At 37.5% G+C, this 14,484-nt stretch overlaps 1 protein-coding gene across 1 annotated transcript; it reads left to right on the top strand.

The window, feature by feature from the left end:
* The first annotated feature begins 2,584 nt into the window (after positions 1-2,584).
* On the top strand, positions 2,585-14,283 carry Mmp12 (matrix metallopeptidase 12). The gene is made up of 10 exons (XM_004661901.2): positions 2,585-2,689; positions 4,127-4,371; positions 5,528-5,676; positions 5,762-5,887; positions 9,141-9,302; positions 9,697-9,820; positions 10,846-10,979; positions 11,662-11,821; positions 13,080-13,183; positions 14,165-14,283. The coding sequence occupies exons 1-10, from the start codon at positions 2,585-2,587 to the stop codon at positions 14,263-14,265; spliced, it is 1,410 nt and encodes a 469-aa protein (XP_004661958.2). The 3' UTR covers positions 14,266-14,283.
* The last annotated feature ends 201 nt before the right edge of the window (positions 14,284-14,484 follow it).

The raw sequence follows: 14,484 nt of genomic DNA on the forward strand, positions 1-14,484 counted from the left end.
TCTTGATCCTCACTTCCCTAGTAACTCTTCTGGGACCAACAGCTTCCAACCTGGATCTGAGTCAGGATCTTTTTGTAGCTTATTGCCCACAGGACAAAGGTCTGTGCATGTAGTTGGTCTCCCTCTCTGTCCCTCATTACCAACTTCTTCAAAAGTATCTTACATACAAGTGAAGTAAGGAGCACTGAAGAGACATTGCAATTATTGAACCTTTAAGGCTGGGCTGGAAAGATTGCTCAGTGGTTAAAGGCACTTGCTTGCAAAGCCTTCCACCCTGGGTTCCATTCCCACATGAGCTAGACACACAAAAAGAAAATAAACCTTTAAGCTGTGTCACAAGGCTGGCTGGATATTTTTTCCTAGTGTTTAAAGCAACTGGTATAACGAATCTTGATGTAGAATCAACCATGAGCCCACCTTTAGAAATGAAAAAAATTAAATCGAGAAGTAAATGTAACTGCTCAAGGTCATATTATAATAGGACAGCTTGACTCTAGAACCTAAGTTTACAGGCCCTGCAGTGTCCTGTGACTGCCAGAGGGACCCTTTATCTGCATACCTTTGATCCATTTGGAGCAACTGGTGAGTCAAGATGCAGAGGGGAAGAAAGCCTGGGCGTGTTTTTACTTCTGGTGAAGACATTCTTTCACTTCTTTCTTTTTGTTTCTCCCTTGCATCCTACGCTCATAAGATACTTCTTACAAATCTTCCAAGAACCAAATTCCTTCCTGTTGTGGGTGAGACCCATTTTTTGGTTTTTGTGAGGTTTTAAGAACTCACTCTCCATGAAATGACTGCTCCCACCAGCATTGTTAATTCCTAATGTCCTTAATAGTCTCCCGTTACATCCAGTCATATGGTTTCAACACCGATAACAGAGAACTAGTTCCAAAGATACTTGAAGAGCATAGTCAAACAATTACTAATCTTACTTGAGTGAACCACTGTCCCTTCTAGAGACAATGAATTTTAACAAATTTAGTGTTAACAATTGAAAGAGACTGTCATTTTCTCCGTTTTCTACCCAATTCTAATGCTTTCCTCTTATAATTCTTGAACTAAATGTAATATTTGAAAAAATTGCCTTACAATTTTTATGTGACCTTTCTTGCCATGAATCCTTGAGCCACATATGGTAGCAAATTCAATGCATGATATTCGCATAAAAGCCAAAGGAAAACTAATGAATATTAGTGATCAGCTAATATATGTGCTAGTACTTATAACTCATTGTCTCATTTAGTCATCACAAAATATAAGAAGGTAAAGATTGCTATTCTGAGTTAACCACAGAACATGAACAAGGCAGGCTTTGGAGGTGAGGTTCTAGGAACAATGCAGGAGGACTTCTTTTCCTCATACTTGAGAAAAATCCCAGCCACATAAAAATGCTAGGAAGGGGGAACAAATGAAAATTAAAGAATATTTTTTTTGACACATACGTGTGACAATTCCATGATGAAAACCACTACTTTGAATGCTAACCTAAAAAAATAAATAAATAACTCAAAAGCACTGAGGAGCCAGCCACATGCCTCCAGTCCAGGGAGGTGGGTCAGAGCAATGTTTATATTATAACCTAGTCTTGTGCCTCCCACCCCTCCCACTAGACTGTTCATAGAGAACCGAGGAGGCTTACTTGGGATATGATTTGAAGGTGTGTTGAACAGAGTCTCTCTTTACACAGCTGTCCCACTCTTTGCATTTTTACTTTTTTTGTTTTCTGCCTTGACCTTTAAATACTTTCTAATACTCTATTAACTGAAAAGTAGATTCTGTGGGGACGGAATAGCTAGGTTCATGGTGAGGGAAGTTGAGTTGATGAAGTGGAGAGTCTGCAGAAGCAAACCCTTCCTATCACCAACAATTAAAAGGTGCTAACCCTAATCCTGCCCACCCTAGACAGTGTAGGAAACAGGAGAAATTTGTTTTGGAATCTTTCTGATACCCAATTGCAATTAGGTTTCCACTCTAATGGCTGAAGCTCTCAAGCTTGTAGAATGAATATCAAAGCCTATATACACAGCAGACATCAAAACTTTCTCTTGCTAAATATGAAATTATCTCACAGTTCTTCTTTGAGCTAGACTCAAAGGATTCACCTATTCAAGCAAAGAAGCTTTTTTTGATGCAATCTTAAATTTTACTTAAAACAATTATAACTGATATACTAAAAGTATTCTAAAAAAATTTGAGAGCATTAAACTTACTAAAACTGTATTTTATGCTATCATGGTTTTAGGAATATGGGCCAGTTTTGCTTATCATTTACATTTTACCAGAGTTTACTGTGTAGAGTAAGTAGGAGTGGAGGCTTACTGGTCTTTTGAAGAAATACACCTTGAAATGTCCAGGCAAGTGACAAGTGAGATGCCAGCAGACCCATCCTAAAGTTGAATAAAGTCATGCATTTATGTACATGGTTTGGAGATAAATCAAAGGATGATATCAACTGTGACTCACTCAAAAGATTTCATCTTCACAGAGCCTGGCATAGGGTTATATAAAGAAGGCCTTTTAAGGAACTTGCAGTCAGAGGGAGCAGACGGGTTGCATTGAACTCTTCTGAAGGGAGACATTCACAATGAACTTTCTTCTGTTGATTCTGGCCCTGCAGGTTTCTACATATGAAGCCATGCCCATGAGTAATCAAACAGACCGAGAGGAAAATGAAATGGAATATGCTAAGGTAAGTATTGAAATTATTTTATTGACCTAGTCTGATTTTTATTTTTACCATTTATTAATTTACTAGTGTTATTTTGAAAACAGGCCTAGAGGCTGTTTTGTTTCAGTATAGATTCTTTGCTATTAGGGAATATAGAAAGAAATTGTGGGCTTAAAGTGATATTATGAAATTTTCCCTTTTGCAAAAAGGCTTTGACTAAATACTTTTAGTTCAACATAATTGGTGCTACATTTTGTTTCAGCGTTATATGCTAGTCCTTTGTGTCTTTTTTTTTTTTTTTTTTTTTTTGAGGAAGAATCTCATGTAGCCCAGATTGGCTTTTATGTAGCTGGAGATAACCCTTAACTCCTCATTGATTCTCCTGTCTCTACCTCCCAGGTACTAGTATTATAGGCATGCACTGTCACACCCAACTGATGTTAAAAATGTAATATCAGCAATGATCTGTGATTTTAACAGTGTCTTGACCAATGTAATCACTTCATATTGTCATGCTCATTCATCCCACAGTTCTTATCATTAAGAGTTTCTATTCATCTTTTCTAAAATTTACATTCTTTAAAAAATATTCTTATTTATTTGCAAGGAGAGACACACACACACAGAGAAAGAGAAAGACAGAGAGAGAAGAGACAGACAGAGAATGGCCATATCAGGGCCACCAGCAGCTGTAAATAAACTCCAGATGCATGCATCACTTTGTGCATCTGGTTTTACATGGATACTGGGGAATCAAACTCAGGCCCTTAAGAGTTGGCAGGCAAGTGCCTTAACCACTGAGCAATCCCTCCAGCCCTGAATAATAATAATTATTATTATTTTGAGCCAGGATTTGGTTATGTTGTCCAGTCTTGCCTTAAATTTGTGGCTCAAGTGATTCTTCTGTATCGGCCTCCTGAATATATACCTGGCTTTATTTCCTGACATTATTTGACTCTGAATTCATTATAGTGGACCATTGTGTCAAGATTTTTTCTTTCAGTGTTGGAGATCAAACCTAGCATTGTTATCATGCTAGGTAAGAGCTATATCACTGAACTGTATCCTCAACCAAGCATGACTTTTATCTCAAATTAAATGAATGATTTTAATATCCTAACAATAAAGATTTGGCCACCTGCTGGGTGCCATAATGTGCTAAAAATCACATTTGAAACCTAGAAATAACTTTGAAGAAGTACAAACAGGAATATATTTCCACTAGGACTGCAGGAATAAACCCAGCTAATAATTTATGACATGTTTTTGATAGCATGGGAAGTTAATATTTTCCTTACTATAATTACCTGTCCAAATACTATTACTACTAATATAACCTGTGATTGAGATACTTGTTCAAAAACATCAGTGTACTACTAATTCATCCATGCACATGCACAGCTCCCAACACAAACTTTTCTGTGTGTGATGATACATAATTGAATGTATTTTTTCCAGAGGTACTTGGCCCAGTTCTATGGCTTTACAGACGGAATTCCAGTGACAAGAATGAAACACAATGGAAACTTCCTGGAAGAAAAAATTCAGGAAATGCAGCAGTTCTTAGGGCTAGAGGTGACAGGAAAACTAGACACACCTACCCTGGAGATGATGCACACTCCTCGGTGTGGAGTCCCAGACGTTCACCATCTCAGAGCAGTGCCACGGAGGTCAATATGGAAGAGACATAACCTTACCTACAGGTACTGTTGATGTGTGGAGACCCATAAATTCTACTTCCCTGTTGTCTGACTTCTAGAAACCTTGAAATCATTCAAATACAACACAGTCCTGAATTTGGAAGTAGTGGATAAGGAGTCTCTTTCAATTGCTAAAACTAGCTCTAGGTTAAAATTCCTTGTCTTTATATGGGACAGTTGTTCACTCAAGTAAGATTAATAATTCTTTGACTCTGAAGTCAGTCTAGAACAAAGTAGAGAAGCTGTAAATAAAAAGGCTATGAGCTAAATTAAATACAATTAAAAACACAGATGGGAGTTCATAGAATGATAACGGAGAATAAATGTGGAATCTGAAAGCAAGAGCAAAAGGTGTTTATTTCTATGGAAGGAAATCTTTCAGGCTCAGTTGGTCAAGTTCTTTGCACACAAATATGAGGGCCTGAGTTTGGTCTCCACCACCCATACAGGTCTAGATGTGGCCTAGCAGTGGTTTGCAGCTGTAATCCGAGTGCTGGAGAATCAGATACAGGGGGATCTAGAGGGCTTGCTGGCTTGCAAGGATAGCCGAATGGTGAGCTCTAGGTTCAATTAGAGACCCATTCTCAAAACAAGGTGGATGGCTAGAAAGATGGCTTACCAGTTAGGCATTTGCCTGCAAAGCCTAACGACCCAGGTTCAACTCCCCAGAACCCATGCAAGTCAGATGCACAAGGTGGCACATGCATCTCAAATTCATTTGCAGTAGCTAGAGGCCCTGGTACACCCATTCTCTCTTTCTCTCTATCTGCCCCCCATAAATAAATAAATAAATAATAAATAAATAAACAAACAAACAAGGTGGAGAGAAACCGAGAAAGACACTGGAGATCAACTTCTGGCCTTAAACACACACATCACACATGTACCTATACATAAACACACATGCACATACACAAAGAAAGTAAATCCTTCACAATGATGACCTATATAAATAAGAAGAAATTAAGTTATAGTTTAGTTAATGTTTTAGTTTTTAATTAAAGGAAAAATGGTTTTGAACTTAAAAATTAAACCTTCTTATTTAGATGATCAATTTATGAAATAATTCATTTTTTAGAGATGGTAGCAAAACTGAAAGATTGTGATAAGATGAAATTAACAAGAAATTTCCATTTATTTCTTTGTTTTTGTAATGCAGGATCAATAACTACACTCCTGACATGAAGCGTGCAGATGTTGACTATATCATTCAGAAAGCTTTTCAAGTATGGAGTGATGTAACTCCCCTGAAATTCAGAAAGGTTAATGTAGGCGAGGCTGACATTATGATACGTTTTGCATATGGAGGTAAATATTTAGATTTCACCTGTGCCATTTGACATATCTGCTACGAACTTGTACAGCATGAATAACCGTCTTTCTTTTGAAAAAGATCATGGGGACTACAGTTCTTTTGATGGTAGAGATGGAATCTTAGCCCATGCTTTTGAACCTGGACCCGGCATTGGAGGAGATACACATTTTGATGAGGCAGAAACCTGGAGTAAAAGTTCTCAGGGTAAGAGAAGACACACACAAAATGACAACTAAACAAACTTCAAAGTAGGTCCTGCTTTTGAAAGATTACATTCTGACACAAGATTGCAGCATGAAGTAATAGGTTCTGATTATGTTTGCTTCTAAATCAATTTTAAGGTTGTATATATCAAATCTCAATTTTAACCCATATAAATTCAGGGTACTGAACATTAAAGTCATTTTTAAGAAGCAGTGGTATTACATAAGCAAGTTTATTGGCATAATCCCTTAGAAAGGTAAAAGCTGCTAGCCAGGTTTTTTTTTTTTTTAATTTATTTTCCTTAATTTTAGAGAGAGAGAGAATGGGTGCACTAGGGCCTCCAGCCGCTGTGAACAAACTACAGATGTGTGTGCCACCTTGTGCATCTGGCTTATGCGGGTTCTGGTGAATCTAAGTCATCTCTCCAGCCCCTGCTAGCTAGGTTTTGATCAGTAAATTCTATAAACTCAAAAACAAATAGGAAGACTAATTCTGTGCTAACACATATGTTATTGTGGTAATCTGTATGACTCACCAAATGCTGACAGTTTCTTAAACTTACAGGGACCAAGAAGGACAAATTTATAGAGAATTTGGAGATTCCAATGGAGAAACATAAGCTTATACATGGCCATATCTTCTTGTGTGATCTTGTGATAAAATTTTCAGAACCAGAATACCCAGCAAATCAATTATCAATATCTGTATACACTTGAAGAACAACTGTGCCTCACCATCTCTCTCAGATAGTAGAGAAGGAGCTCAAAATAATTTGAGGCAACACTGGGCACTTTACCAATGTCACTTAGAAATTCTAGATATGATTCACATGTGGAAAATACTTAGGGAGAGAGTCAAGTCAAGCATGCCTATAGCTTATTGGTATAAATTATATTACACAGGATTCTAAATGCAATAAGGGGATGATTTGGATTTTAATCATGTGTAGAGAAGTGCATGAGCTCAAGAACTTTGGATACGAATCTGCCTCCAGCACTGGAGTGGTCAGTACAATGCCATTCATCCACATTTGTAAGTGAAGAGTGTAGTAGCTTCTTGCATCTGTGTGGGGAGCACATATAGCATGCTACCCTTCTCAATGACTCATAATGCCTGGAGCTTAATGATAGCCTTATATGTGGATTTAGTAGAGGATACTTCTTGAAAATGTTTTCATCTCCTTTCAAGCCTGATTAAAAAGATAAGAGTCCTGGGAGTAGAGGATTTCATTCATTCATTCATTCATGTTTGCCATTGAACCCAAGGCCTTACCTTGCACATGGTAACCAAGGAGCACTGTATGCCTGAGCTACATGTCTGGCCTTTATCGCAGAGAATTGCTATGTTGCCCAGCCCAGGCTAACTTTGAACTCATAGGCTTAGGCAATCCTCCTGCCTCAGCCTCCCAAGTGGAGAGAGCAATCATTCCTAGCCTCCAGCTCTGAGAATAATTTAAAAGCAATGAGAATTGCCAAGCACACCTATGATTTATTCTAGGACTTTTCACATCGCAATCCATCCCATTAATCTTGCAGTGAAAAGGTCCTTAACTAGAGACCAGTTTGGCCCCAATGGGGTATTTTCACAATATCGGGAGGCATTTTTCACTGTCAAAACTGAGGGAGATTTCTACTTGCATGCAGTAGCTTAATCAGAGATTTCTGAATATCTATAATACAGATGGTTGCTCTGAAAATAGAGTATCCAAATGATAATATTAACAATGCTGAGGTTGAGGAATGTCATTGGAGAGAGTGAGGAAATAAGTGAAGGATTCTCAGACAGCTCCCCCTTCACTGAGTCAGATGTTGTATTACTGTCTTCAAGAAGGCATTGTAAGAGAGATAGCCCAGTCACTGGAGATGAACCACCCCATTGCACAGCAGTTGGGAATCAGGTGGAATCACAGAGGAATTGTCAAGATGAGCAAGAATGCTGCTTCCATGGTGAGCCTGACATGCCTGTACCAGGGTAATGGAGACAAACACTGAGGACACTCAAAATGTATCACAGCTTGGGCTGTAGAGATGGCTTAGGGGTTAAGCACTTGCCTGTGAAGCCTAAGGACCCTCGTTCGAGGATTGATTCCCCAGGACCCATGATAGCCAGATGCACAAGGGGGTGCACATCTGGAGTTTGTTAGCAGTGATTGGAGGCCATGGCACGCCCATTCTCTCTATATATCTGCCTCTTTCTCTTTCTGTCTGTCACTCTCAAATAAATAAATAAAAATAACCAAAATGCACCAGAGCAGAAATCCAGAACCTGCTGAGAGCTCAACACTAAAGGAGGCTTAAAACACACTGACCATGGCCAGGGAATTTGTGGAAGAGGGGAGAAAGATTATAAGAGCAACAAGGTAGGAAGGAATATTCAGAAGCATTGCTCTCCCACCCCCACAATGACTGACAGCTGCTCTCACAACTCTTAACCCATGATCCCATGGTTAATTCCAGCATACCAACATATTATGTGTCCATACAAAGTTTCTACTTAATGAGAAAAAAAGAAAGGACCTTGTAAGAGTCTGGGTGGGTGGGAATAGCCTGAGGCCTCTTGGTCTCTACAATGAATACCAGTAACCCCACTGAAAAAGACACTTAGAAGAATTGGGGTGTAGGAGTGTAGTCTAAGAGTACAACCTTTGTATATCAAATCAATAAATAATAAAAAATAACAATTAAGGTAAGAGATGTAACCGTAATTACTCATCAATTAATTAGTAGATTAAAAAATGTGTTGCATCTCATGAACCATGGAATGTTATTTGGCAATAAAAAGATGGGATTCTTTCACATGGACAAAACTGAGTTGTATTAGTTTTAAAACAAAGATAAGTAGCTCATGATTGCGCTCATATCTATAATCTAAAATGTTAATCACATAAATGTTGAAAGAAGAATTGTGGCTAACAAAGGTGGAGTAGAGCGAAGAGGCAAGGACATGGGGAAAGGTTGATCACCGGTACTAAGTAGGAACAAAAATTTCTGTTTCGTAGAGCAGAGCAATTAGATAAGAATAATGTACTATTTACTGCAAATACCTAGAGAAGAAAAGACCTTGAATGTTTTGCCACAAAGAAATGGTAACTATTTGAAGAAATATAAAATCTATTCCAATTTGACCATTCAAATAAGAAACACAGGCATCAAAATACCAAATGGTATATCACAAATACAGACAACTTCTTGTCATTAAAAAATTATATCAATGTATTTCACTGTGCTTTATTGTTTTCTTGGTTTTCTCATAGGCAAAAACTTGTTCCTTGTCGCTGTTCATGAGCTTGGCCATTCCTTGGGACTTGGGCATTCCAGTAACAGGAAGGCCATAATGTTCCCCAACTATGGTTATATAGATCCCAAGAAATTTCACCTCTCCACTGATGACATTCGTGGCATTCAGTCCCTCTATGGTAAGTAGAACTTATCATTTAACCACATAAAGCTGCTCATTCTTACAGATAGTCTAGTGATATCCACAATTGTATAAAATTTTACTGTCTTATTTTGAGCCCTCTATGAAGTAAGGTACAAGATAATATCTTGATAATGTCTTTAAGTTTTGAGTTCTTTCTATCAAAGATACCACTCCACCCAGTGAAAATCCAACCAGGAAAGGGAAATCAACATGATTCCACCACCCCCTCAGGCTGCCATCGCATGTGAAGAGTAGTTTATGTTTCTTGTGAATTCTATAGGCAGCACTACTTGGATGCATTTCCCATCAAGAAATAGACAAGACTAGTTCTTCCTCTTACAAAGTAAAAGGCGAACTTTCACCAAATCCTCCTCAAAATGTACTTACAGGAGTCCCCGATAAACAAGGACCTGTGGCAAAACCCCATAAGCCAGAATCAGCTGTCTGTGACCTCGGCTTGAGCTTTGATGCTGTCACAACAGTGGAAGACAAAATCTTTTTCTTTAAAGACAAGTAAGGTCTTAACTGTTCAATCAATGTTATGGGCATTGTCCTTAGATTGTTTCCTTCTCACTCTCTCTTTCTCCCCTTTTTTCTTTCTTTATTTCTTTACTTCTCTTCTTGGTCAATGAATCTTTGAAATAAAGTCAATGAAACTTGCAAAACAGGTACTTGTACTTGACTCACAGGCACTGAAATATCTTGAAAAATTTGAAAGTGGGAAAGTGCTATGATAAGGTTTGTATAGACTGGAAAACTGATGTGTGAAAACTGAATCTGCAAGAAACCCAGCTATCTTAACCTGAGGTAAAAATGTTGGGTCTTGAACTAAGGCTATGAACCAGTTTTTATGTAGACTTCTGAGCACTCAGAGAATTTCAAGATGGCTTGTGGTTTCTGTCTTTGATCATGGATCAAGACAGATGTTGGTTTTGGGGATGGGGAGATAGTGGGGAGACCAATAACTGTCAAGTAGGACAAATGATCTCCATTTTTGAAATTATAAAATAGACACTTGAGGTGACTTTATTCCTATTGAAAAAAAAAAACACAAAAAACAAAAGACAAAACCTGGCAACTAGATTGTGGGCCAGAGTAGAAACTTAGATGCTTGCTTTCAAGCTCCAGGGCATTTCCATATGCCTGAAAGCCTATTTGTCATTATCATGATCTGAGATTATTGAGATTTTTCTCCCATGGTGCATTTATACAGATATCCATGGAATAGTATGTGAACATAATGAAAATTAATACTAAATCACTTCACAAGTTCTTCCCACTTACATTTAAAGATACCTGAGTGATCAACATTTAATTTTTTTTATTTTAAGAAATTAACTTGTTTTGAGGGAGAGAGAGAGAGTCATATGAGACAGAGAGAAGAATGAATGTCCCAGTGTCTCCAGCTGCTGAAAATGAACTCCAGATGCAGGTGTCACCTTGTGCATCCAGCTTATGTGGGTCCTGGGGGATTGAACCTGAGTCTTTTGACTTTGCAGTCAAGTGCCTTAACTGCTAAGCCATCTCTCCAATGTCAGGTACTTCTGGTGGAAACTTCCTGAGAGCTCAACCACTACTGTTGCTTTAATTTCTTCTTTGTGGCCAACTATACCATCTGGCATAGAAGCTGCTTATGAAGTTGAAGGCAGAAATCAACTTTTCCTTTTTAAGGGTAAGTTCTGTCATTGAGTAGATTTTAAGGAAACACACAACTAAAGAAAATATTAGTATTTTTATAATCATAGGCCAAAAATCATTTACTGATGGTAGGTATAAACTAGAAGTTAAATTAGCCTAACTCTATGAGGAATATATATATATATATATATATATATATATATATATATATATATATATATATATATATTCCTCATATAATTAGGCATATAATTAGGCTAATTACATATATATTGCTGTTTTTTATTTTAATATACAATATTCCCCTGTAGATATATATATATGTATATATCTCTCTATGTATGTATATTGTATATTATGAATTATGTATAATATGTAATATTCCCCTGGATATATATATATAATATTTCCCTGGATATATATATGTATATATCTCCAGGTGAATATTATGTATTATACTTGTTATACATATAAAACCCCGAAAGCCATGGAACCATAAGAGATAAACCAATGGTTGAGAACAAAGCAGGGCAGGGGCTTCCTCAGTGGTAGAGCACCTTGCCATGAACACAACTCTGGGTTTGATCTATGAAATAAATTTTTAAAAACCCAGGAAATATATTTTATAACTCTGGGGAAAAAAAGTTGCCACTTGTAGTAAGCATATTCATTATTCTTTCTGTGTGGCTATGCTGAACCCATCTTTGTCTTCACAGGTGACAGGTACTGGTTAATAAGCAATTCAGCACCACAACCATCCTATCCCAGGAGCATCTCTTCCCTGGGCTTCCCCAAGTCTGTGAAAAATATTGATGCAGCTGTTTTCAACCCATCTCTTTATAAGGCCTACTTCTTTGTAGATAAGCAATATTGGAGGTGAGATATAATGGTGGTATTTTGTCCTCTAAAATTTATAGAATGGGTAGGGAATGGAACTTTCTAAAAGGCAGTTTTCCTGTTTTTTTTTTTAAACTTTTTGTTAACAATGTTCATATATGAGAATAATAAAATTTTATCATAATCCCCTCCTGATGCCTTCTTTTGCTCCCCTCACCCATTTCCTTTCACGGAACTTCATCTAGAAGGTTTCTTTTCTATCTGAAAGAGAGAGAGAGAAAAGAGAAGAACAAGCAAGTCATAGCCAACCTAGTTCTTTTCTCTGAGCTTTCATTCTGATCTAAGAGGTAGTGTATACTCTTTATTTTCATTCCAATCTAAGAGGGAGTACATACTCGTATTTTGGAGGGCATATGCTTTCCCAGACTCCTTTCCAGAACCACTAGATTCAGAAGACAAAACATGTAACCCATCCTTAGGACATGAGTTTGACACCAAACTTTACCTTGTTTGGGAAATAAAACTTCTGATTTTAGGAAACAGGAACTAAGGTCTTCTAAAGAGGTCACAGACAGTTTTAGTTGGTCATGACCTATCATTACTAACACTTCAACTGTGACTCCTGGCTCTATTTACTTTTATGCTTCTAATTTTGCCAGAATTTTCTTTCTTTTTTTTTCTTTAAGACCAGTGAGCAGTGCTGAGCAAACAATATTTGAAGAACTAAATTGTCGAACAATAAGATAACAAGTATATTCGACTCTCACTTGGAAGTCTAGGGAAAAACAAAATTCTTCACTCTGATAAAAGAGAAGTTAGGAAAAATACTAGGATCCGACAATACAGAGCAGAAATTATAAGTTCTGTTTGAATGTCTCTCTAATGTGGATGTTTAAAACCCTTTGGTCTCATGATTTTTAAACACTCTTCTGAAATCTGATGGGGGAAATTATTAATCTTATTTTTGTAGGAAGCCTTACAAAAGTGACGATAAAGGTGACTAAGTAGTTGAACCCGTGAACAGCTGTAGTACTAAATCCACTTTAATATCAGGGTATTTCAAAAGGGACTGAGCATCAGGGAAGCACTGTGAAGTAGTGAGGAAAGGGTTACCTGCAATGGGGAGCTAGGCTTTCAGTCCCATGGTGAGTAGGGTTCAGAAAGCCAAAGGTTGGTTGTTTTGTTGTTTTTCTTCACTCCAGTTAAATCCCATTAGAGAAAGAAAAATGTGGATTTGTGGTTCATTTCATTAAATCCACTTTCTGATTGAGTTCTTGCCGATTATATCCTCACACAGGTATGACGTGAGAAGACAGACCATGGACCCTGCTTATCCCAAACTCATTTCCACATACTTCTTAGGAATCAGACCTAAAATTGATGCAGTCTTCTATTTCAAAAGTAAGTAGATTAGAAAGATACTGGAGATCACATCTTAAAATATAACAAACCTTGCAAGAGCATAAGATAGGCTCCAAGTTGGATAGATGGAAGACTATAATTCTCACAGGGAACACAACCATATTGCCATTAGCTCAAAGTAGACAGGACAGAAGAATGAGTAATAAGGGGTACTACCAGGGGGCACTCCCAGAGTGAGCTGACAGGTAGAGACAATGTGGAATATCTGCTTTTTCTTCTGAGTCTCTGGAATCTTCTGTGATCATATCAGTTGTAACTTGGGTGCCAACAAGCAAACTCAGAGAAGTCTAGAGTCTCATTCTCAGGGCACCTTGCATTCCTTACCTTTTAAGTTTTTATTTACAGCTCCTTTTGCCCTCATGAGCCCCATAGACTGGGATTAAGGATAAAAGGAAAGAAACTCAAGTGTGTGTTGTAAATATTCTCAAGTTCAGCCTAAGCAAAAGTGTTCACTGGACTAAGATTTTTATTTATGTATTTATGAGAGAGAGAGAGAGAGAGAGAGAGACTAGAGAGAGGATATAAATGGGTGCGTGAGGGCCTGTAGACACTGCAAATAAATTTCAAACACATATACCATCTTGTGCTTCTGGCTTTAGACAGGTACTGGAGAATCAAGTTCAGGTCCTTAGGCTTTGTAGTCAGGTGCATTAACCACAAAATAATCTCTCCAGGCCTCCACCTTAAAAAAAAAAATTATTTCCTCACTTCCAGTTTCATTTCTACCACAAGGCATCTTTGTGCTCTAGCTGGGCCCACTACCCTCTCTTGATCCTCCACAGAGACTGGCTGGATGTGGGTGGATACAAGAGTATAATACACTGATATACTTCCAAGCCTCCTGCACTTTTGCATCTCAAATCACATCTCATATAATCAAGATTATCTGTAACAACAGTTTTATTTTTTAAAATAATTACAAGGGATGTATTAAACAATTGAATTTGTTTTCATTTTTAGGACACTACTATTTCTTCCAAGGATCAACCCAATTTGAATATGATGTCTTATCACATCGGGTCACCAAAACCCTGAAAAGCACTAGCTGGTTTGGTTGCTAGGAATGATGCAATTCATGATGCTTACCAATTTTCTTCAGTTTAATAAGTATTTGTTGCATATTTGTTATGTTCTGATAGTATCTCAACATGGTGATAATGTATCATTAAACAAAGCCAAACCTGTAGGCCAAAGATCAATGTTGCCATAGATAAATGATTACATAAAATATAAAGCCTTTCTGTAAATCTTTGTTTGATACTACTATTAATTTTCAGAGA

Source organism: Jaculus jaculus, chromosome 3, assembly GCF_020740685.1.
Source record: "Jaculus jaculus isolate mJacJac1 chromosome 3, mJacJac1.mat.Y.cur, whole genome shotgun sequence".
In the NCBI taxonomy this organism is placed as follows: domain Eukaryota; kingdom Metazoa; phylum Chordata; class Mammalia; order Rodentia; family Dipodidae; genus Jaculus; species Jaculus jaculus.

Coding starts and splice junctions, on each gene's coding strand:
- Mmp12 (XM_004661901.2), top strand. CDS start 2,585: ATGAACTTTCTTCTGTTGATTCTGGCCCTGCAGGTTTCTACATATGAA. Junction 4,372..5,527: donor AGACATAACCTTACCTACAG/GTACTGTTGATG, acceptor TTTGTAATGCAG/GATCAATAACTACACTCCTG. Junction 9,821..10,845: donor ATCTTTTTCTTTAAAGACAA/GTAAGGTCTTAA, acceptor CTCCAATGTCAG/GTACTTCTGGTGGAAACTTC.